This window comes from Balaenoptera musculus, chromosome 12 (assembly GCF_009873245.2).
Source record: "Balaenoptera musculus isolate JJ_BM4_2016_0621 chromosome 12, mBalMus1.pri.v3, whole genome shotgun sequence".
NCBI lineage: Eukaryota > Metazoa > Chordata > Mammalia > Artiodactyla > Balaenopteridae > Balaenoptera > Balaenoptera musculus.
Window position 1 is genome coordinate 44,755,865 of NC_045796.1, and position 24,172 is coordinate 44,780,036.

General features: G+C 36.9%; 2 protein-coding genes across 4 annotated transcripts; both read right to left on the minus strand.

Annotated features, from left to right (window-relative positions):
• Positions 1-786: 786 nt before the first annotated feature.
• On the minus strand, positions 787-17,455 carry RSPH4A (radial spoke head component 4A). 3 transcript variants are annotated; one of them, XM_036871331.1, is made up of 6 exons: positions 16,745-17,455; positions 14,075-14,309; positions 8,309-9,037; positions 7,082-7,232; positions 3,715-3,832; positions 787-2,203 (listed from the first exon to the last, which is right to left on the minus strand). In XM_036871331.1, the coding sequence occupies exons 1-6, from the start codon at positions 17,419-17,421 to the stop codon at positions 1,966-1,968; spliced, it is 2,148 nt and encodes a 715-aa protein (XP_036727226.1). In that variant the 5' UTR covers positions 17,422-17,455; the 3' UTR covers positions 787-1,965. The 3 variants fall into 3 exon arrangements, with proteins under 3 accessions (XP_036727226.1, XP_036727227.1, XP_036727228.1); XM_036871332.1 differs by having other exon boundaries at positions 2,135-2,203; positions 3,711-3,832; XM_036871333.1 differs by lacking the exon at positions 7,082-7,232 and having other exon boundaries at positions 2,181-2,203.
• A 3,491-nt stretch (positions 17,456-20,946) lies between these two features.
• On the minus strand, positions 20,947-23,926 carry LOC118905079 (transmembrane protein 230-like). Its single transcript, XM_036871339.1, has 2 exons — positions 21,945-23,926; positions 20,947-21,898 (listed from the first exon to the last, which is right to left on the minus strand). The coding sequence occupies exons 1-2, from the start codon at positions 22,062-22,064 to the stop codon at positions 21,635-21,637; spliced, it is 384 nt and encodes a 127-aa protein (XP_036727234.1). The 5' UTR covers positions 22,065-23,926; the 3' UTR covers positions 20,947-21,634.
• Between the last annotated feature and the right edge of the window lie 246 nt (positions 23,927-24,172).

Below are 24,172 nucleotides of genomic sequence, written 5' to 3' on the forward strand. Positions count from 1 at the left end.
CTGATTAGCATGTGACCATATGCCATGGGACAGAGGCAATTTCTCAAAAGGAAATCCGGGTAGGTGAAGAAATGGATATTAAATAACAAAAAAGAAGAGCAGTAAGTGTCTACTGCCCCATGAAAAAATGAACAAGAACTTATTTGAATGAAGTTCTATAAATATTATTTATGGCGTCAAATACAGAAAGTTGCACTCCAAGAATGAATAATATGTATAGCTGATTCACTTTGTTATACAGCAGAAACTAACACACCATTGTAAAGCAATTATACTCCAATAAAGATGTTAAAAAAAAAGTTAGTGTGTATTAACAGCAAGAACTGACAAAACCATAAACTTCATATTCTTAAAAAAAAATAATAATATTGCCAGCTGGCAAATTCTGGAAACCATCGTTTCTAATATTCTGTCATCCAGACTGGTAAACAGGTTTCTACTCTATATCCCCATGCAGTTACGCTCCTTCATGCCATCATTATCTCTTACCTAGACAATGTAATAACCTCCTAAATGTTCTCCCTGTCTTGATCCTCTGTCAGTCCATCTTCCACACGGAAGCCAAACCGTTCTAAAATACAAATGCGATTTTGTGACTTCTAGTTGAGTCCTCTTCATTGCTCATGGTTAAAATCCAAACATCCCACACAATCTGGGCCCTGTATACCTCTCCGGTTTCCTCTCTCACCACTCTCAAAGTTTCACTCCTTTCAGCCTAAAGACCTTTGCCAAAATACAGCTGGTGCTGCCTAGGGCCCTTATCCCCTTAGTTCTCCTCTTAGAAGGGCTTCCACTTAGAAATGCTTCCTGAACTGCTCAAGTTTGGATTAAATGCACCTTCTAAGTGTTTGATAAGCAACGTTCCTCAAAGTGTAGATTGCTGAGCTGCAAACCACCAGTCTGTGACAAGATAATTATAGAAGTTACAATTGCTGACATACTTTTATTCTATTTTACACAGATAATAGCCATGGATTAGAAGTTTTGTGTTTTTTTTTTAATTGGTTCTTCACCACAGAGTTTGACAGACACTGTCCTATGGTATAATATTTGTATCACAATACCTGCTATTCTAATTATCTACTGTTATATGTTTCCCTCCTTGAATGTAAGCGCTAAGATTTCAGGAGCAATGTCTAGTTTTTAACAGTAGCCCCACAGTGCCTGGCACATCACATATAGAACTTAAAAATACTATTTTGGTGAATGGAAATAACTAATTTTAGAAAAGCAGTGGTAGAAAATATCAGTTTGAAGTCTTTGGATGTCCCAGCTAGCCATCTCTGTGCAAATTGTTTTCCCTGAAATCAGATAAAACCAATTTCTATAGGATGAAAGAAGAGTTACATTGAGACATTTCTTTAAGAAGCAACAAGTAAAAGAGTTAAAAAATTTGAGTGTTCCCACAGTCTTTGAGCAGGTGGTGGAGTTATATATCCTCTCCCCACAGGGGGGGAATATATATAGAGATGTACATACATACACACAATATTTGCACACAGTATCACAGATTGCTTAAGAACACATGCTCTAATTTAGTTATTATCAATATTTTTGGTCTCAGTATTCCTTGATGCTCAAAAAATATTTAAGTTCCCAAGGAGCTTTTGTGGGTTATGTATTTCCATGTTTGCCATATTAGAAATTCAACCTGAGACTTAAAAAAAAAGAAAGAAAAAAATATAGAGGCACATACTCCATTAGCTGCAGCCGTCAGAACAGTAATGTAAGAAAATGTCATTTAGCCTCTGAAAAATCCATTGAGTATCTTTCTAAAAGTACATGTTAATAGTTCCACATACGAAATTCCAAATTTTATATTTTCAAGGAATGATATTTTGCACATCAATAGTTGCCTATATATATATAGGCAACTATATATATATATATATATATATATATATCAGTCCCAAATAAGGAGGATGTGTGTATCAGTCTCATAAGACTGGGCTAATTTTATTTTTATTAGTCATAGTCATCTTCCTCATCTTCATCTTCCTCAGTTTCTTCATTTTCCTCTGTTGAATTTACAGCTGCTTCTTGTGCAGCCCTGAAAGCCTGCTCCTCTTCCACACTAGGGTCATCCATTTCTGTAATTTCTGGTCCACTGGGGTACTCTTGATAAACTGGTGGTGGAACTGGAGGTGTATAGCTGTCTGGACTATATTTATGACCCCAGCCTATGTAGAAATTTTCAAACTTTCTGTAAGTTAAAAAAAGTAGATCATTGTATAATTTTTCAGTAAGAAAAATTGATCCTTCTTTTCTGTAAGGATAAGGTACTTAGAGTATCATAGTCCCATAATGTTAAAACAGTACAGAATATTTTAAATGCATTAGAGATGAAATATCCCCAAATGATTCTTCTACCACAGGGAATTACTATGATCCAAACTGCTTAAGCTGGTTAAGAAAACATAGGGCCAGACCCTGTCAAAATGTACCCTACACCTGGACCACAGCCTTTCATCTTTTAATTATTTTCAGAAAAACAAAGCAACGAAGTTAAAAATTACATACCTTCCTTAGAGTTAGAAAGACTTAAGAAGTTGCCAACCTTGAAAACTCTTGGCTGGGTGAGAAGTCGGGCTTGTGGTTAACAACCTATGTGTGATTTTTCAGGTCCATCCTTGAGCAATTACAAAAGCTTTACCTAGTTAGGCCTCACGGGGGGGAAACTGCCCTCTCCACCCCAGACTTGGTGCATAGCCAGTGCACTACAATCTCTAAGAGAGCGTTGTGGTCAAGGATCCTGGCCCCTCTGGCCTGTCATGCTCTTAACACCATTGTGTTCCTGGCCCAGGTGCCTTCATTCCCAGGCCTTTTCATCTGAGGCCTTCAGCAGAGGTCTTCTTCAGACCCCTTTGCCAAGGCTTCCTAATGAGGGTTGGGTGAGATAAGGGGAGACTTTATAGACACTTTCCCCTACTCTTGACTCAGTACCCAGTACTTTTCCCTAGCCCTCCCCACCTTTCTTTGGTCACAGGTCCTTAAAACTGCAAGAGCCTTATGTGGGGACTTCCTTGTCACTGAGATGACCCCACAACTCTGCTGACCCATCTGACCTTCCACCAGTGTGCCATTCCATGGGGGCAAATGAAATGGGGTGGGGGGAGGGGGGGAATCAGTCCTTCAGCTTGGTTACACCATCACAGTAAGTGATTAAAGGCTTAACATTTTCTTTTCTGGCTTGTTGCTTTAATGGCTACTCTGACATTTGGCCGCTCAGCTCTCCAGCTCAGCCGAGCTTCTGACACTAGGTTATTAAGTAAGAAATGGAAGCATAAGACAAATGAAAATGTATGCTCTGGGTGAGGAATTAAAGGACGTTTACTATCCTCTTATCCTAATTCTTTTGAAAGTGATAGCCTAAATCATACATATTTTAAATTATCTTTTATCAAGATATCCAACAAAAATGATGAGATTTAAACTAATTTAAATACTGCTTAGAATTACCTCCATGAAATGAATATCAATTACTCAAATAATCATAGAAGAAAAAACATATTTTAGCCCCATTAATTGGATGATTCAGATGAAAAGGCAGAAGTCTGAATTACTCTAATGTTCTAAATTTGATGCTTTGTTGTATAAGATGGATGTTGTTTGAATTAATCTTATGCCATACACACTTGACATTCCAGTGATAACTTATAATTTCCAGAAGTTAAATAATCAAAATAATAGCCTTGTAAGTTGTCACATACTTACTTGCCATTGGAAAAGGCATATGCTCCAGTCCAAAGGTTGGATCTAAGGACTGCAATAGCATATTGAGGAATGAGATTTGAGGATAACCGTGCTGTCCAAGGCGGTGTATTCTGGATCTCTGTAAACCAAAGAGAAATTCAAAGTAGACTTAACTCCTAAATAGACAAGGATATACTGTGTAACAGGAAAGCTGTATTTATAAATCTTAAAACACACACTTGACATAAAGTTAAAACATTAGCAGCTTAACATAAGATCAAGAGGGTATTATGTGAACGTTGTAGAAAAATGAAATTTGAAAAAAAAATGTGTGTATACATATATATATATGTACACACACACACACATATATATGTGTATATATATATATGTGTGTGTGTGTACATTTGTAAAGCAGAGAAAATAAGTTTTACAAGAGGAGGCCTATGTGGCGGAGGGAAAAATACATGATGACCAAATCATTATTATGAAAGAGAGCTAGGGTTATAAGCATGAACGCTCCAAAACTGAATAGGAAGAAAAAAAGAATATGAAAACAATAGTCGATTAGAAAAAAAAAACAGTACCTCATACTTTAACTACGTCATGTGTTTATGATCTGTAGAATGCAAAACAAGAATGATAAAAAAGATAACTATCGGCATTTCCACTAAGAGGTAGAGCCACCTTATACTCCCTCTGCAGTGCACTCCTGCAGCCTCTGTCCTAGACAGTTCTTGGTGGGGTCAGCTACATTACATTCTTTATTCCCACCATGTACTGTAGTGTGTGTGTGTGTGTGTGTGTGTGTGTGTGTGTGTGTGTGTGTGTGTACACAGGTTTCCCCTGCTATCCAAAAGTAGAGCATTCCTATGAAACCTTTTGTAAGCTGAAATTACATAGAGCGAAGAAGCAGTTACCTTAGGACACATCTTGCTAATGGATTGACAAGATTAACTGAGATAAAGCATAGCAGCTCACAAGCACAGTTCAAAGCTATGGCAACTTGATGCTGAGATGCTGCGTGGAGTTCCTGGAGAAGGAGCTTGGAGGTGCCCCTCTGACAGACTGAAGTGTGTGCTGCTTCTGTAACTGCTCACTGCAAAACAAGTGCTGAACGCTATTTTTGCCTTTTTTTTTTTTTTCTTCGTAATAAGAGAAAATCCTCTGGATTTCTATCAGTGAAAATAGTTACTAATGTAGTTCTCTCATAAAAGCAAAGTGGTGGAGGCTATCTTTTGAAAAGCAGGAAATACCTGTGTATATATACATATATAGTATCAATATATAGAGAGTATTTGGTATATATATAAAAATATATATTACATTGTATACATACATAGTACGGCATACCTTGTTTTATTGTGCTTAACAGGTATGGAGTTTTTTACAAATTGAAATTCTGTGGCAACCCTGCATCAAGCAAGTCTGTTGACATCATTTTTTCCAACAGCATTTGCTCACCTCGTGTCTCTGTAACATTTTGGTAGTTCTCTCAGTATTTCAAACTTTTTCATTATTATTGTATTTGTTATGGTGATCTGTGATCAGTGATCTTTAATGTTACTATTGTAATTGTTTTGGGGTACCACAGACCATGCCCATGTAAAACAGATAACTTAATTCTATAAATATTGTGTGTGTTCTGACTGCTCCAACAATGGTGAATTATGTTGTGCACCAGGAACTAATATTGTGCTGTAGGTCAATTATACTTCAAAACAAACAAAAAAGCTCATAAAAAAAGAGATCAGATTTGTGATTACCGGAGATGGTGGGTTGTCGGAGGGGGAACTGAAATTGAAGGAAGGTGGTCAAAAGGTACAAACATCCTAATAAGTAGGTACTAGGGATGTCATGTACAACATGATTAATATAATTAACACTGATGTGTGTTATATATGAAAGGTGTGAATAGAGTAAATCCTGAGAGTTCTCGTCACATCACAAGGAAAATGTTTTTTCTTTTTTCTTTTTTAACTATATGAGATAATGGGTGGTGACTAAACTTATTGTGGTAATCATTTTGTGATGTATTTTAGTCAAATCATTATGTCTTACACCTTAAACTTATACAGTGCTGTATGTCAATTATATCAATAAAACTGGAAGGAAAAAATAAATAAATGGGAGAATTTAACAAATAAAATTAAAAAAAGAAAAAGAAAACCTGGAAAGGATTCACCTTTCTAGATGCCTTTAAGAACATATATGATTCATGGGAAGTGGTCAAAATATCAACATTAACAGGAGTTTGGAAGACATTGATTCCAACTCTCATGGATGACTTTGAGGGGATCAAGACTTCAGTTGGAGGAAGTAATTGCAGATGTGGAAATAGCAAGAGAACTGTAATTAGAAGTGGTGCCTGAAGATGTGACTGAATTGCTGCAATCTCATGATAAAACTTGAATGGATAAGGAGTTGCTTCTTATGGATGAACAAAGACAGTGGTTTCTTGACATGGACATGGAATCTACTCCTGGTGAAGATGCTGTGAAGATTGTTGAAACGAATACAAAGGATTTACAATATGACATAAACTTAGCTGATAAAGCAGTGGCAGAGTTTGAGAAGATTGACTTCAATTTTGAAAGAAGTTCTGTGAGTAAAATGCTATCAAACAGCTTTGCATGCTACTGAGAAATCGTTTGTGAAAGGAAAAGTCAATGTGGTAAACTTCCTTGTCGTCTTATTTTAAGACCCCAGCCTTCACCAACCACCACCCTGATTAGTCAGCAGCCATCAACATCAAGGCAAGACTCTCCACCAGTAAAAAGATTATGAGTCGCTGAAGGCTCAGATGATGGTTAGCATTTTTTAGCAATACAATATTTTTTCTTCCAGTTTGATCTCTTTTTCTTTGAGTTTGCATGTATATTTGTGTTTTTTTTAACTATAATTGACCTACAACACTATGTTCCTGTTACACAACATAGTGATTTTATTCTATACGTTTCAAAATGATCACCACGACAAGTTTAGCCACTTTGTATGTCACCATACAAAGACCTTTTTATTTGGACTATATTCCCCACACTGTACATTTCATACCCTTGACTCATTTATTTTGTAACTGGAAGTTTGTACCTCTTAATCTCCCTCACCTAATTCTCTCATCCCCCCACAATACAGTATTTTTTAATTAAGGTTTGTACATATTTTGGGAAATAATGTTATTGCACACTTAATAGACTACAGTAGAGTGTAAACAAAACTTTTACATGCACTGGGAAACTAAAAAATTATTGACTCACTTTATTGCAGTGGTCTGGAATTTATCCCGCAATACCTCCAAGGTCTGCTTGTATGTACATGTGTACATACTTATGTATGCCTATACACACACACACACACACACACACACATATAGTGTGTGTAAAATTACCTAAATCTTCAGAGATTGGTGTCAAGAGAGGAGGCCCTACTTCCTGTTCTATGTAGTCAGGCTCTTCTCTTTCTTCTTCTTCTTCTTCTTCTTCTTCTGCTTCTTCTTCCTCCTCACTTTTTTGTATGGGGTTGAACCAATTACAGCGACCCTGGGTATAAATATTGGAAGATTTAGTAGTCTAACAAGGCCCTTAAAATATCAAAATATTCTTTTGGATTGAAGTAATTATCTGCATGACATCCCATTATGTGGCATATTGATCATTCATTCAACATATATTTACCAAAAGCTGTTTTGATCAATGTTATTTTAAGCAAAAGACTGTACTATTTATTTCAAGAATCTGCCCACTTCTTGAAGTTACAGAACATTTATATATTAAAATCATTAGAACCTTAGTGAAGAAGGTAATAATGCATTTTACTGATTTATGTGAAGGTAAGGTACTATTATTATTATTAATAACAAAAATGTGATAATAAGATTAGGTATGGAGTTTGGGGCTTATAATTTCTCATTTAATTAACTCATCTAGAGGTATTTAAGAATATCTCTTATGTACATCAAAGTATGATGAAGATTTTCTACCTGCAGAGAAGACAGTTTAACAGATTGATTAAGAGTATGGACTCTGGATCCATTCTGCCCATTCACATCTGACCCTGTTGTTTATTAGCTGTATTCCCCTTGTGACATTTCCTAAACCCTCTGCCTTAATTTCCTCCTCTGTAAAATAAGGATATTAGTCTTTCATACAGTTGTGAGTTTTAAATGAGATAATACATATAAAGTGCTATTAAGAACAACTGGCAGAATAGGTTCTATGTAACTGCTATAGAACACTGTTTACTTGTTTTTGTTAGAATCTTTTATCATTCTTGGCAAAATAAGTTCCTTGTATTATAAAAATAGAATAAAAGAACTCTTACCAAAATTAATGTACCATCTATATTTAACATATAAAAAATAATTTCACAACACACCTAAATCTAAATCCTTATGTAACTTGTCAAATACTCCATAGAAATATTTATTTTATTTACATTTGGATCACAGGTCTATACTACTTGGCAATTATACAGTACTCTGTGTTTTCACTAGGTTTTTTAATTGTCTCTGTCTGGAGTCTGAAGGCCTTTGTCTTGTATATATTGTATGCATTGTAGACAGAATTAATAAATATTTGCTGACTAGATGATAGACTGAGAATTGCAAAGCCCCTACCTGAGGGAGTATATGTTGTACATGATGAACCCAATTGGATAGGGATTCCACTAGATCAATCACTTGGATGCCTTCAAAATCAGGGTTTTCTTCAAAGCTATCTCGCCTGCCTTCTGTTTCTTCCTCCTCTTCTTCTTCTTCACCAAAATGATAGAATCCTAGAGGGCTGACATGAGTCCCTGCTGAAATTCTGGCAATTTGTGCTCGTAAGTAATTACTCTCATTTCCTGGGAAGGGTGGGTAGCTTATGATGGGGGTATCCAATCGCCCAGTGAAAAATTTCTTGATTTTTCTTGCAATAACAATTTGTGCAGGTGTAACTGCTGGTAACTTCACCCATGGTCTTCCTGGTTCATTGCAAACAAAATAGACATATTTGTTGGCACCTGTTCTGCTTTCTTCCTTTGGAATAGCCTGTGGGGCCTTGTAAAAGGACCTTGGTAATTCATCTTCATCAGCTTCACTGCCTCCATTGTCCCTCTCTTCAGGTACATCTTCCTCTTCCACCTCCTCTTCATCTTCTCCCTCATGGAATTCCACTTCAGCTACAATATAATTCATTTCCAGACCTAAGATCTTACCCCAGAAACGACATTTTTGGATTGGGTGGGTGTCAGTAAGCTGCTTGAGGGCAAGAAATATGCGATAAGTCTCATCTGTGCCCAAACCAACTCCAGCTTGTTCAAAATAAAAAGCTGACTCCATTACATTTGGAAGAGAGTGTTCTGCCTGGGAATACAATTGCTGTGATTAATATTTTATCCATAAGAGAACTGCTTGCAGTCTACATTAATGTGATCCCTATTTTTTAAAGCCATGACACTTTTCACAGAACTAGAATAATTAATTCTAAAATTTATATGGAACTACAGAAGACCCAGAATTGCCAAAGCAATCCTGAGGAAAAAACAAAGCTGGAGGTATAACCCTCCCAGACTTCAGACAATACTACAATGCTATAGTAATCAAATCAGCATGGTATTGGCACAAAAACAGACATATAGATCAATGGAACAGAATAGAGAGCCCAGAAATAAACCCACACACCCATGGCCAATTAATCCATGACAAAGCAGATAAGAATATACAATGGAGAAAAGACAGTCTCTTCAGCAAGTGGTATTGGGAAAGCTAGACAGCTACATATAAATCAATGAAATTAGTACACTCCTTCACACCATATACAAAAATAAACTGAAAATGGCTTAAAGACCTGAATATAAGTCACAACACCATAAAACTCCTAGAAGAGAACATAGGCAAAACATTCTTGGACATAAATCATAGCATATTTTCTTAGATCAGTCTCCCAAGGCAAAAGAAATAAAAGCAAAAATAAACAAATGGGACCTAATCAAACTTACAAGCTTTTGCATAGCAAAGGTAAACATTAACAAAACATAAAGACAACCTAGGGAATGGGAGAAAGTATTTGCAAATAATGCTGCTGACAAGGGGTTAATATCCAAAACATACAAACAGTTCATACAACTCAATATCAAAAAACAAACAACCCAATCAGAAAATGGGCAGAAGACCTAAATAGACATTTCTCCAAAGAAGACATACAGATGGCCAACAGGCACATGAAAAGATGCTCAAAATCACTAATTATTAGAGACTACAACTCAAAACCACAATAGGTATCACCTCACACTGGTCAGAATAGCTATCATCAAAAAATCTACAAGGAGAAAAGGAACTCCCCTACACTGTTGGTGGGAATGTAAATTGGTGTAGCCACTATGGAAAACAGTATGGAGTTTCCTTAAAAAATTTAAAATAGAACCACCATATGATCCAGCAGTTCCATGCCTGGGTATGTATCTGAAGAAAACAAAGACACTAACTGCAAAAGATATGTGCACCCTGATGTTTATAGCAGCACTATTTACAATAGCCAAGACATGGAAACAACCCAAGTTCCCATCAACAGACAACTGGTTTAAGAAGATGTGGTATGTGTATACAATGGAATACTACTCAGCCATAAGAATGAACTATTGCCATTTGCAGCAACATGGATGGACCTAGAGAATATCACACTAAGTGAAGTAAGACAGGGGAAGACAAATATTATATATCACTTATATGTAGAATCTAAAAACTAATGTAAATGAATCTATATACAAAACAGAAACAGACTCACAGACACAGAAAACAAATTTATGGTTACCAAAGGGGAAAGGGAGGGGAGGGATAAATTAAGAGTATGGGATTAACAGATACAAACTATTATACATAAAATAGATAAGCAACAAGGATTTACTGTATAACACAGGGAACTATATTCAATATCTTGTAATAACCTATCATGGAAAAAAAAAAGTCCAACATCCTCTCCTTATAAGAAGTATTTAAGTGGCCCCTTTAATATCGTGAAATAATAAAATATAGCATACAGTAATATGTATAAAATAGATAACCAATAAGAACCTGCTGTAGTAAAAAAAATAAAATAAAATTCAAAAAAAATAAAAAAAATAAAATGCCATATTTGCCAAATAAATAAATAAATATAGCAAAACCTACCTACAGATATTTAGAAAACAAATTTTATAAATATATGTTTATATATGTTTTTATATATTATCATACATTTACTAAATAAATATTTATAATATGGATATGGTAAGATATAGGGTAAATAAAAATCAATATGGGTGTAATATACAGGATAAATAAAAGGAATGTATAATAAGATAAATGCTCAGGCATGACTACATTTGAAGACATAATTTAGTCAGATGCTTGCTCTACTTATGATAAATAATTTTGGGTTTAAAATGAGAAAAGCAGAAATAATTCCAAAAAAGAAATACAGGAAAATAAAAACAGAGTCTCAAGTGAACTCTAGAAAAACATTTTTGAGAAAGTAGAAAATAACCTTAACTGAGCTAGGGATAACTTGGCAAGACAACCTTTAGACCCTGAGAAATTAAGAGTACTTTGCTCTTCTTACAAATGATCTGCTCTTATTTGTATTATAACTTGAGTTGAAAAATAGAGTGTCAAAATAAGCATAATGACTTTTTTCAATCCTAATCTCATCTGATTGTAAGACTGTTTCTTTGGGATCTATTGCACCACGCATTCTTGATCCTACTCTGTCCTCTATAACTATTTCTTCGTAGTCTTTTTAATTAATTGAGGCCTAAATATGGGTGTCCTCAAAATTTCAGTCATCTCATCACTCAGCACTTTATGCTTAGAAGATTTCTCCCACACCACCCCAAGTGATATGTGGTTTTTAAAATCTACTTCTCTCACTCTGACTTCTCTCCTACATTTCACACCCTTATTCCTAGCCAACTACGAGAACTTTCAATCTGAATATTTTCCAAAGATATCACCATCACTCAGTTTCCCGAACTAGAAAGTTCAGTCATCCTTGCTCCCTCTGACTCCCTTGACTCTCATATTTAGTTAAAGTCCTATTGATTCCACCACCTAAAAAGCTCTTTAACGTGCTAGTCTCCACCCGGACTACTTGTCCTGTCACAGAAGTCTTCTAATACTGTCTTACTTGTCCCCATTCAAACCTTTCTTCTTTCATTCTGCTCCACGTTACTACCAAAGTTATGTTCCTAAACCATAAGTCAGACCATGCTTTCTCTACTAAAAGCCTCTATTAATTTCCCACTGTATGCAAGAGATCAATTTCTTATCAATACACAGTGAGCAGTCTAGCTTTAAAGCACCTTGCTTGCTTCATTTCCTTCACTCAAAATCCCTCAAATCTGAAGTCAGTTTCCCAAATGCTAAATAATCTTTCCTGACATTTTATTGTGCTTTTGGCCCAGAATTTTATGCCTTATAGTCTTCACCTGGTGAGCTTCTACTTATCCTTCATGATCCAAATGAAATATCACTGCCATTACAAAGCGTTGCCCAGATCCTAATAGCAAAGTTAGTTGATCATAGCTTGTCAAAACAATGCAATAGTAACTGCTACTATTCATTAAGTTTCTAGGATGTGCCAGATCCTTTATATATAGGACCTCTACCCCTCAAGTTGTTGCCATGTGATTATCCCTGAGGCTTGGAAAGGTTTAGTCATTTAGAGTCACACAGAGAATAAGTGATTGAACTAGGATTCAAATTCAGATCTAATTCGAAAGCCCCTGTTTTTTCCACCATGTCTCTATTACTGCAGTAGTCAAATAACTTTACAATCTTTTTTTACCTCTTTCACTAGACTGTGACCAACGCAAAGTTAGAAAAGTCTTTTATGTGTATATCTCAGTACCTAGCATGCAGTAGGTATGTTTGCAAATCAATGGGTGAAGGAATAAATGAATGCTGAAGACTAAGAACAGGAATTCTGGTGTGGTCAAAGACATGAATAGAAATATTAATACTCTAAACATATCAGTCTGGGACAGAGTTCCAAGAGCTAACTGTCTTCCTGTTCCTGCATCTTTCTACTCTCTGAGGCAGAGCTTTTTATCTTCATCTGATGACTTGGTTCAGCCTTTCTCTAAAGCCAATCCTACTCTTTATTAGGAGGAATTGATGGAATCTGGTTAAGAGGCTCAGGTTCCAGGATCAAAACAGCTTATCTGTATTCTCATCCCAAAACCTAGTTCAGGACGCAGATCCCTGCCTTGTAATACTGTGCCTATAGATAGTGCAGTGCCCTATTCTCATACTGGAGTCTAACCTTCTTTGATAAACTCCTGCATGAGAGTGCCTGCCTTCTGTTTGATCCCCACATGCTGTTTGCCCCCAAACTTGTCAATACTATATGTGGCTACATAATCAAGTGTTTGGAGTAAGATATTTTTAGAAAAGGTCAGCCAATATCAAATCCTTGACACCTATCACTTGTTCTTTCTGAGTATTCTATATCTCACTGTGTCAATTTGTGCCTCCCTATAACAAACAGCTAAGGAGCTCTAGAGGGTATACCTACTGTGCATATCCCTACTCCTCCTCTTTCTTTGACTGAATTCTATGTCCTTTTCTGAACATATTTTACTCCAAACATCAAATTTGCAAGTATGAGGACAGTTTTAAATAGTCTAATGGTAACAGAACATAGAAGCTCAGTAGATGTACAGTATAAATTACTCAGTAGAATAAATTTCAAATATGCAGGCATTTAGGAAACAGTAGCGTATACTGATTTGAAATATTTGGAGGTAAAATTTCAGTAATACAGCTGATTTTATTCTCGAATGATACCTTTTTATCTCTGTCACCAACTTTGTAAATATTTTCAGCAATTTATCTATGGGGATTAAAAGAAATATTTTATTTCTCTCCTCTTCTATTATGTCTCATTGACATAATATATATACTGTCAAGACACAATATGAAGAAGTAGCCTTGGAAGAGAATGCAAATGACATTAGAAGTTCTTTTAATTTTTCCAGTAAATTAAAGGGAAAAATATGCAACCTGATTTAAAGCCTAATTTTAAATTATGTGACATTTATTCATTCATTCAGCAAATATTTAATAAGAAACAGCTACACACTCAGATCTGTACCAGGTACTTTGGAGAATATAAAAGATGAAGAAAACACTTTCTCTGATATCAAGCAGTTTAACCCTACAAACATATAAAACAGCTAAGCCTCTGAAATACTAAAACACTATGTGAAAACATAAGAAACTCTAACCAAGGAAATGAGTGGTGTGAAATGAGGTTGCAATACTATTTAGTAAGCTATAAAAGGCAGTGGATATGAATTTAAAGCCACACCCCACTCACCTCAAAACCCTAAGATTGACCTATTCAAATTTACAGGAGTGACTTACTATTTCATCTTCCATTTCTTGGTCAGCTCCTTCTAAATTTCCCTGGAGAAAAAGAGCTTTTTGCTCCTCTGCTATTTCATAGGTTGGAAGCATCTCATTCTCATTTTGGAGTGTATCCAGTTTTTTACTAAAATGTTCCATCTTCACATCTTGGCTAACATTTTCAATGATGTCCACAGCATTTTCAGGACGTTTATCTAAGACCTTGGTCAGCATTTCAGAAAGATGATCATATCTACCCAGAAAGAGAAAATTCCAGATAATAACCCTGTCAGAAGCATTTGAAAAACATTTCATGCATTCTCAGTGGGTTTTTAGGAAACTTCAAGAACTCGAAGACTTTAGAGATTTTTAGTGGAAAAACACAGTAACTTCTATCACTGCCAAGAAAAACTTTGAGCATAAAATAAATCAAAGCAAGTTCTCTATTTTTTTTTTTTTTTTTTTGGCAGTGCTGCGTGGCTTATGGGATCTTAGCTCCCTGACCAGGGATTGAACCAGCACAGCCTGCACTGGAAGGCGAAGTCTTAACCACTGGACCGCCAGGTTAGTTATTTTATTTTTTCTTTAATATCTGTATCTATCTAACGGATCTTAAGAATGTCAAAGAAAAATATGTAGATTATATGGGCAACCAATGTGAAGGCCAGTTTACAAATATTATATATGAAGAATATCATATTCTTTCTCAAAATATTGCTATTTTTATAAATGAACAGAAATATTATTACTGGCAAAAAAGAAGCAAGCAATGATTTTCTGTAGGCTTTTTATTCAACAATGTGAAATTTTGTATTTTAGGCAAATATTGTTTTAATTGCAACAACAACAAAAAAACAGCTTTCATGGCTGTCAAATAAGGTCTGCATATAAGAGATGGAGTTAAAGTTGTCCTTTACTAAAAGCCATTTTTAACTACAGGCTCTAAAGCACTTAGAAAATAATAGTGAATATTATGGAAGGTATTCATTTGTTACCTCAGAGACTTAATATTTGGAAATTAAATTAAATTTAGCTATTTAAGTAATGTCAGTTACAAAATCATTCAGTAAACGAAATTTTCCCATTTTTTGTTTTGTATTCAGTTTTAAATTGTGAACTTTCAAGTGTTTATAATGAGTTCTTTTGGCATTTTATCAAAGTTTGTAAATTCATGCTTGTTATTTAACCCAGGGAATTGTGACAAGAAGTTTTTATCAGTAATTCAAATAGAATCCACTGCTAAGCAGCAAATCACATCCCTGAAACTTAAGTAAATTGTAGTTAAAAACAGTAATTTATAAATAATATTTTAATTTGGGTTTTGTGAAGATTTCTCACATCAAATATTCATTGGTTTCTTATTCTTCAGACTTTAAAATTATACCTCATATTTTTAAAAGCCAAGTAATAGCTACAAACATTTGCCACATACTGTATATTGAATGGGCATTCATTTAATGTTTGCTGATTAATCGGGAGGCATCTCAGCAAATTACATGGTGGATTAACTAGATTCAAAAGGTCAGGGCTGTGTTTCCTGTACTTCCATTCATTTATTCATTCTTTATTCAGTAAATAGCTGATAGCACTGTGTTAGGCATTAAGTATATAGTGGTGTACAAAACTCACATGGTCCCTGCACTCTGAAGGCCTGCACTTTAGTGGGAGAGTCAGACATTAAATATAAGTCTATAAGTCTATGTACAATTATAAATGGCCTTACGTGCTATGAAGGAAAGAATAGGCGGTTACAATAGAGTTCTGTGGAAGTTGACTTCTAAAGATGAGAAGCCAGCCAGGCAAAGACTTAGAAAGACTTAGGGCAGAAGCCTTTCAGGCAGAGGGAGCAGCTTGGGAACTGAAGAGGCCATGTGGCTAAAGCATAGTGAGGGAAAGGTAAGAGTCAGTGAGTGCTGTAAGCCAGAGAAATCTTGAGCAAATTAATTTTTCCATGACTTAGTCCCCTCACTTAAAAAACAAGTGGATTGTATTAGATGTTTTCTCAAGTCCCTTCTAGCCCTAAAATTCTGTTGATTCTATTGTTATGTAACCCTGGCAGCAAGAATCTCTAGAAATCTATACTCAACGATAAGATCTGAATTTTAGCTATAATGGGATGGTCAGAACATTCCTGGGCCATTGATCACCACATTTTAAGAGATCTGGATAAAATGGCATGTATTTTTGGGTGGCCTGTATAGCGACCAATTCTCCTGGTTTGCCTAGGACTGAGAGGTTTCTCAGGATGCAGAACTTTCAGTGCTCAATCAGGACAGTTCCAGGTTAACGCAGGTAATTTATCACCCTAGCACTGGCCTGGGTGGGGACTCAAAACCAAGCCATATAAGCACTTAGAATGCTTAGATTTTGGTAGACAGTCCTTTTTTACAAGCATCTTGGAGAGATGCTTGGACTTCACTATCTTTATGGTTTCTTTCAAACCCCAGACTCCATAATTCCTAGATTTTATTTCTGTGCACCTAGGGTCTTTAAAGAAGCTAGAAGAATCCCCACCAGTGACCTATTTTGAGTCCTATGATACAAAGAGTTATTAAGTCACTCTCTCACTCATACAGACTTTTCAGATATATTTCCATTCACCCACAGAAACACATCCCCACACAGAGATACTCATACCCCCTTTCTTTTGCCAAATTTCTCCCTCAACCCCCTTCCTCCAAGACTTACAGATTTAAGCCCGACTTGGTACTGGACTTTAGTAGGTAAGCCTTAGCATTCTGAATGGCAATCTCAAGCATGCTGGGGGCCACTTCAGAAGCCCCAGACTCAGGCTGAGCCAGATCATAGTTACTGTTTGAATCTTCTTCTTGAAAAATGTCAAATCTCAGCTCTTTCGGTTTAGAGTTGTTGTAGCTCATATCCCTCGGTCCATACAGGTGACATTTGGTTTGCTGAGACTGATGAAAAGTGTTTCCCTCTGATTGGCATGTTTGATGAGGGGTTGATTCTGCTTTATCAGATGACTGTTCCAAATGGTCAAAGTGAGGTGTCCCAGCTTCAGAAATCACACTAGTGGTCTTGTCTGACTGCCATGGTGCCATAAGGTCCTGCACGGCCAGAGCCAGGGGAGAAGGAGTGGAATAGGGCTCCTGAGATGGGGAAGGTGGAGACGACACACCTGGTCCTACGAGGTCATCCACAGGCGTGCTGGCTCCAGATTGGGGGATCCCAGGAGGGCTGCTCCTGGGCTGGGGTCCAGTTTCCGGCCCCTGCTCCGACTCTGAGGCCTCGGATAACCCAGGTTCAGGATCCTGGGAGGTTGTTACCATTTCTTCCCACGGCCGCCCTGTTTCCCCAAGTTCTTGGTGTTCTATTTTTTGTTTCAGGGGGGTCGAGTCTTCCATGGAAGGAGTCAAGAGAAAAAAAGTTCTGGATGAAGGGGGCGTGCAGATATGGAAGGAGGCAACGCAAGGCAGTGGCTTTGCTTAGGTCTGCTAGGCGATTTCTGGGTCCTAGTCGCTCTGCAAGTCGCAGCGTCCTATCTCCATAGCAACCCCAGGCAGGGTTCCCCCTAAGAGAAATAACACACATCTGTTGCCAGGATTCTAGGGAGGAGACCAAGAAAGATGAAAATCCTAGATTTGTGATTTGGTGGAGCCTCTGCTCCTCTACCTAGCTCAGCCAATCCAATCTGCAGTCCATCAGTCGCGGTTGGAAATCTGAGAACTGGTCCGACGCAGAGAGGAGGAGCCGCGACCCGGCGGGATGATTTTCAGAGTCTGATAGTTTGATTCAAGTTGCACGTTGAGGAGTGAGTCCTGCATTAGTGGAGGGACAATACATTTACAGAGCTTGTGTGTGTGTGTGTGTGTGTGTGTGTGTGAGAGAGAGAGAGAGAGAGAGAGAGAACGAGAGAGGGAGGGAGGGAGAGAGAGAGAAAGGAGGGATGGAGGGACGGAGGGAGGGGGAGACCTTGGTAATGTTGAGGTGCAGGTGGCAATGAGACTCTAGTGTGCAGAACATCAGAGTCCAAGACCCACTTAGAGGGCAAAGGTGTCTCATCTGTGCCAACCAAACTTGGGCAACTGTTGAACAATAAACAAGGAAGTCCTGGTTTTTGCTCTTCTCCCTCTTGTGGAATCTGCCAGATGAGTAGGCAGAAAATTACCTTCAAGGAGAAGGCAGTGCAGAAGCGTATCCTATATAAATAAACAATTCATGGGTTACCTGCTTCCTAATAATTGAAATTCAAATTAACCCTAAAGCTATATTAGTATAGTGTAACCTTTATTTGATAATATGAATGTGAATTCATAATTTTGCAATATTTAAGATCATGACTATTAATTCATATTATTCCATCTCCAACATAAAGAAGGTATAGAGGATGGAACCATATCTGGCCTTGACTAAAAACTGTAAATTAAAGTCTTTTTTTTTAAGATTACAATTTAAAAAAAATTTTTTTGGCTGCGTGGCTTGTGGGATTTTAGTTCCCTGACCATTGGCAGTGAGAGCAGAAGAGTCCTAACCACTGGACCACCAGGGAATTCCCTAATTAAAGTCTTTAATGTTAATTTGTTCTGTATCTCTCTCTCTTTTAAAATAAACCAATTAATACTTGATATAACTTCCGATTAGCAACATGTTGGTCATAAATTCTAATTTCATGAAAGAGCATCATACTTACCTCCCACCCCCAATTTGGTGGGAGAAGCACAGAACTCTTCAATCATTTGTTCAAAGCTGTGGATATTTACCCTTCCCAAAATACACATGAGTGTTCACACACAAAACATTGCATGTAATTTCTTCTGGTTCAGGGACTCCTTGAAGTCAGAGTCCCAGATTAGGACTCTTGGAATAAGACTCGGAAAAACAAAATGAAAGGTAAACTGGAATTATAAATTGGAGATTTTTTGTAATTGATACAAGGGTTGAAGGGGGGATAGCATTTTTTTCCCCATCATAGTTCTGTTTTCTCCACCCTTGAAGCTGACAAGATATGATGGAGGCTTTTTTCTTGGACTGACAAGCCAGAGGAGGGTGGTAGGACCACAAGAAAGGCATGATAAGGAACAGTTTTTTGCATCTATATTCATGAGAGATATTAGTCTGTAGTTTTCTTTTCTGCAATGTCTTTGTCTGGTTTTGTTATTACAGTAATTCTGGCTTCATAGAATGAATTAGGAAGTATTTCCCCTGCTTCTATTTTTGTAGAAGAGATTGTAGAGAATTGATCAAATTCACCTGTGAACCCATCTGGGCCTGTTTGCAAAGATTATTAATTATTGATTCAATTTTCTCATATATATGCCTATATATGTGTGTGTGTGTTTTGGCAGGCTGTGTTTTTCAAGGAATTGGTCCATTTTATCTAGGTTATCAAATTTACGAGCATAGACTTGTTCATAGTATCTTTTATTAGCCTTTTAATGTCCATAGGATCTCTAGTGATGTTACATCTTTAATTTTCAATTTAGTAATTGCATCTTCTCTCCTTTTATTCTTTTTCTTAGCCTGGCTAGAGGCTTATTAATTGACTGACATTTTCATAGAACCAGCTTTTGGTTTTGGTGATTTTCTGTTTTCAATTTCATTAATTTATGCTCTAATTTATATTATTTCCTTCTTTTGCTTCCTTTGGATTTAATTTGCTCTTTTTTTTCTAGTGCCCTGAGGTGGAAACGTAGATGATTGAAGCTTAGGTGATTTAGATCTTTCTTCTTTTCTGATATATGAATTCAATTCTATAAATTTTCCTCTAAGTACTGATTTTGCTGTATCCCACAAATTTTGATGTTACAATTTCATTTTCATTTATTTCAAAATATTTTGAGATTTTTTCAGCCATTTTTCTGTTATTGATTTATAGTTTTAATTCCATTGTGGTCTGAGAGCAGGCATTGTATGATTTTAATGCTTATTTTCTTTATCCTTTAAATTTGTTGAAGTGCTTTTATGGCCCAGAATGTGGTCTATCTTGGTGAATGTTCCGTATGAGCAGAAAGTGTATTCTGTTATTGTTGGATGAAGTGGTCTATAGATGTCAATTGCAGCCAGTAGATTGATGGTATTGTTGAGTTCAACTATGTACTCATTGATTTTCTCCTTGCTGGATCTGTCCATTCTGACAGAGATGTGTTGAAGTCTCCAACTACAATAGTGGATTCATTTATTTATCCCTGCAGCTTTATCAGTATTTGCCTCATGTATTTTGACCCTCTGTTTTTAGGTGTGTAGCCATTAATGATTGTTATGTCTTCTTGGAGAACTGATCTCTTATCATTATGTAATGACCTTCTTTATCTCTGGTAACTTTCCTTGTTCTGAAGTTGCCTTTGTCTGAAATTAATATAGCCACCACTAGTTTCTTTTAATGAGTGTTAGCATGGTGTATTTTTGCCCATCCATTTACTTTATTCTATATGTGTCTTTATATTTAAAGTGGGTTTCTTGTAGATAGCATGCTTCAAGACCCCACACTCGTATAGGCCCCTTGCCATGCCCTCTACTTAATTTTGAATTCATAAATTTGCATTCTTTTTCTTAAGATACCCCCTCCAAATTATATAAGCTTTAGGCACCACAAAGCCTGGATCTGCCCTATTCCTGTATAGGAATCAAGAGGAAGCTCATACAAATAAAAAGTAACCCTGTGCCCTGATTTAAATTGATAACTTTACAGATTAACAGTCTAGTTCTCTTGGGTGACTAGCTCTCTTATGTTAGCTTGAGGTGAATGGATGTAATTCATTTATGACTTAGTTAATTTTATGTGCAGTCTTCTATAGAACCCTATTTTACAGTGAGAAATTAACACTTTTGAAAACACATATGTGCTATGTTGTTGATATAGAATATTTTATTTGACCCCTACTGGAACCCCAAACTGTAGGAATTACGGTCCCCAACTCTATCTCAGAGTATTAAAGTAATTTGTCCAAGGTTACATAGCTGGAAAGTTGGCATCTGGGATTTTAAATGAGTTCTGTCTGACTCTAGAGCTCGTGGGCCCTCCGTACAACACAGCTGTAGTGTTCTTTTTATTTTTCCTAAATTGATATTTGATTTTACCAAGATCATCCATGGAATCAAAGCTAGAGATAAGTGTGAGGGATAAGATACTCAAACTTTTCAAATAAATTACTTGGTAATAAGAAATTTAACATAATGTGCTGCATTTTTCCATTTGGCACAAGATAAGGACTATTTAAAAGAGTTGTTCAGCTCTAAATAGGTGGTGGCAACAACATTTTCTTCTGCACAGTAACTTTTCACTTCCTCAGACAATTAACATTGCTATTCCTCCTCTATACGTATCCAAGTGGAAAAATTTGTCATGGGCTTGTGCAAGGGCCAGAAAAATAAAAATAGAGCACGTCCTCTCCTAGCTTCCTATTTGGCTAATTGTAAACTCAGTTAACATTTTGGGGATGGATTTATAAAATCCATGCAAAAATGCATAGTTTGCAACTATGCAAAAATGCATAGTTTTGCCAAGCATTTGCAAAACAGCAGAATTCCTTAATCCTTAGGCATCAATTTCCACAGCATCTGCCAAATGCCTTAAACTCTGCTCAACCCCATCTGTGACTCTTCTGGCTGCAGCGGGGCCTAGTCATCACAGTCTGGAAAATCACGGTAGGAGTAGCCCTGGCAGCCTCGGTATGCTCTGTATGCGATGATCGGGTGGTAAAATCTGGGGAGGAACACCAGGACACCAACAGTCAGAACTGGAAAGGCTCGGTTGGCGCCAACTTTGCTGCTGTAGCCTGCCAGCAGGAGGCAGCCCGTAATAATGAGAAAAACACCAGTCAAAAACTGTAAGGAGGCGCAGGCAATGGCCTTATAAGGAATGTTAGTAGGGCTTTTCTTGAACTTTGAGATCTCAGGACACCTGGACGTTTTTTCGATTGAAGCTCACTTCTGCAGGTAAAGTTTCCTTCTGACAGGTAATGTGTCCATCGTCAGTGCTGGAGAGCTTTGAGTATTTCACTTTGCTGCTGGGGATCCCAGCAGACACGTTGGTGAGAGTGGGCACCATAACCAGCAGAGTGGGTGGGGAGCTTGCTCGCTGCCACACAGGGCGGAGGCGTCGAGGCCAGGGCGCCCACCCAACGGCCGCCTGACCACGCGGTGGGTTGCCTCAGCCTCTCTCCTTCATCTGCCTCCCCCTAACTAACTGTTTCTGGGAGACTGCCCTGTTTTTGATGGAATCTGTCTTTTATCATACAAGGTTGACATTACTTTGATAACCTGATGTTATATTGGCTCTATTTGTTTATTTTCTTGAGCCAGTTCTAGTAAACTCCCAAATTCCTTTGTGATCGAAAAGCTGCATTTTAACAATCCAAACATTCACACTAAAAATTCAGAATCAAAAACATAAGTGATAAAGCACTGTCTTGGTTTCCATGAATGTTTTATCTCAACCTCCAGAGAAGGCTTCATGGGATGTTATTTGACTCCCATTTAAAAGATCCAATTAAGGCCTACTAACCTGCCAGAGTTTCCTCACTCAAGCTGAAATCCAGGCAATTTCTACTAATGAGAACTCAGTTAGAACAGACTGGCTGAGAAGCCATCAAGTACCGTTTCAATAGAGGTAGGTGGAGAGTGATTATGATACTAGTACACAAATTTTCCGGGAAAAGCCTTGGAGAAACTAGTCGGTGGAATGTGGAAAGGAAGGATTTATACTGAAGAACATGGACAATGCAAAAGTCATAAGTTGGGAGTATAGTTGAAGAGAAAAGCAAAGATGAAAATGTGAGTCACGATCACGTCCCTCCTGACACCCCACAATACCACACACACACACACACACACACACACACACACGACTTGAAAAACCAATTCCAGAAAATCTGGATGCTGAGAAAAGAGTGTCAGCCAGCCCACACAAACACTCTGAACATCATTCTATTTTTGATGTTTATTATGTTTAGTCTGTCTTGCACAGTTTCAGGAGAGAGAGAATTATAAGTGTTGGTGTATCATAGAAACAAGAGAAAAAGAGTGGGATATGGGGTAGATTCATGTGGGATGTGGGTATTGGCAAAATATATATTGTTTGCATCTCCTTGATTAATATGGAGGAAGTGATTGTGTAAAGGACATCTTTTGTATCTCTCTTATTCTTGCACTGAAGTTCAAAAAATAGAGAAGGAAAAATATAAAACTGATGAGAAAGTAAATTCATTTGTATGCTAAAGAGGGGGTGAGATTTGAAAGAGCTCTGAGTCTACCCTTTTACTACTCACTGTTACAGGTTCACTGAAGAAGCAAAACCCACTTCTGATATAACTTTAAGGATGATAGGGATCAATTTGTTGTTGAGAAAGAAATATCCCCTGCAGAATTTGTCTTGGCCAATGAATATTGTTCTAGGGTGTCAGAAGGTAACTCAGTTTGGATAAATAAATTGGGTAAGATTTTGCTGACATTAGGAAAATTATATCCAGTTATTCCAGAAACAGCAAGAGTCAAAACTGTTGGGTATACTAAAGAGAACTGCATGTAACCAGTAGTCATACTTTCTTAACTTTGGCAACTATCCAACACACAACAAGATGTATTTGAAAGCTACAGCAATAACTTCCTTGGGCATGAAATAAGGTTAGTAAGATCTTTTATACATATCTCACAGGGCTGATATATATTTTTCATGTCTTTATTTGCACCATCCTATGTAAAAGTGGCTATGGCCGTGAAATGTACCAAGGGTCTTATAAAATCACTGATATTTAAATTATTTTTTCAAAAACACCCAGGGTTGTCCATCCTAAATGATGCCCTTACAATTTGTTTATCTTTTTTTTAAAGTAGACATTACAGAAGCTTTATCATCAGGAATGAGACTAGAATGCCCACTCTTGGTACTTTTACTCAACACAGTATTGGAAGTCCTAGCCATAAAAATTAGGCAAGTAAAATAAATAAAAGTCATTCAAATTGGAAGGGAAGAAGTAAAACTTTCACTTTTTTCAGAGGATATTATATTATACATAGAAAACTCCAAAGACTCCAAAACACTATTAGACTAATAAATAAATTCAGTAATGTTGCAGAATACAAAATTAATATACAGAAAGCTGTTGCATTTTATACACTAATAATGAATAATCAAGAAAAGTGAAGAAAAACAATCTC

Excerpts from the sequence above, each read along its gene's own strand:
- RSPH4A (XM_036871331.1), bottom strand. The coding sequence starts at position 17,421 with ATGGAAGACTCGACCCCCCTGAAACAAAAAATAGAACACCAAGAACTT. Across the intron at positions 3,833-7,081 it reads ACCAATCTCTGAAGATTTAG|AGATCCAGAATACACCGCCT; the intron begins GTAATTTTACAC and ends TTTGGTTTACAG. Across the intron at positions 2,204-3,714 it reads TATGCCTTTTCCAATGGCAA|AAAGTTTGAAAATTTCTACA; the intron begins GTAAGTATGTGA and ends TTTAACTTACAG.
- LOC118905079 (XM_036871339.1), bottom strand. The coding sequence starts at position 22,064 with ATGGTGCCCACTCTCACCAACGTGTCTGCTGGGATCCCCAGCAGCAAA. Across the intron at positions 21,899-21,944 it reads AGGAAACTTTACCTGCAGAA|TTCAAGAAAAGCCCTACTAA; the intron begins GTGAGCTTCAAT and ends GAGATCTCAAAG.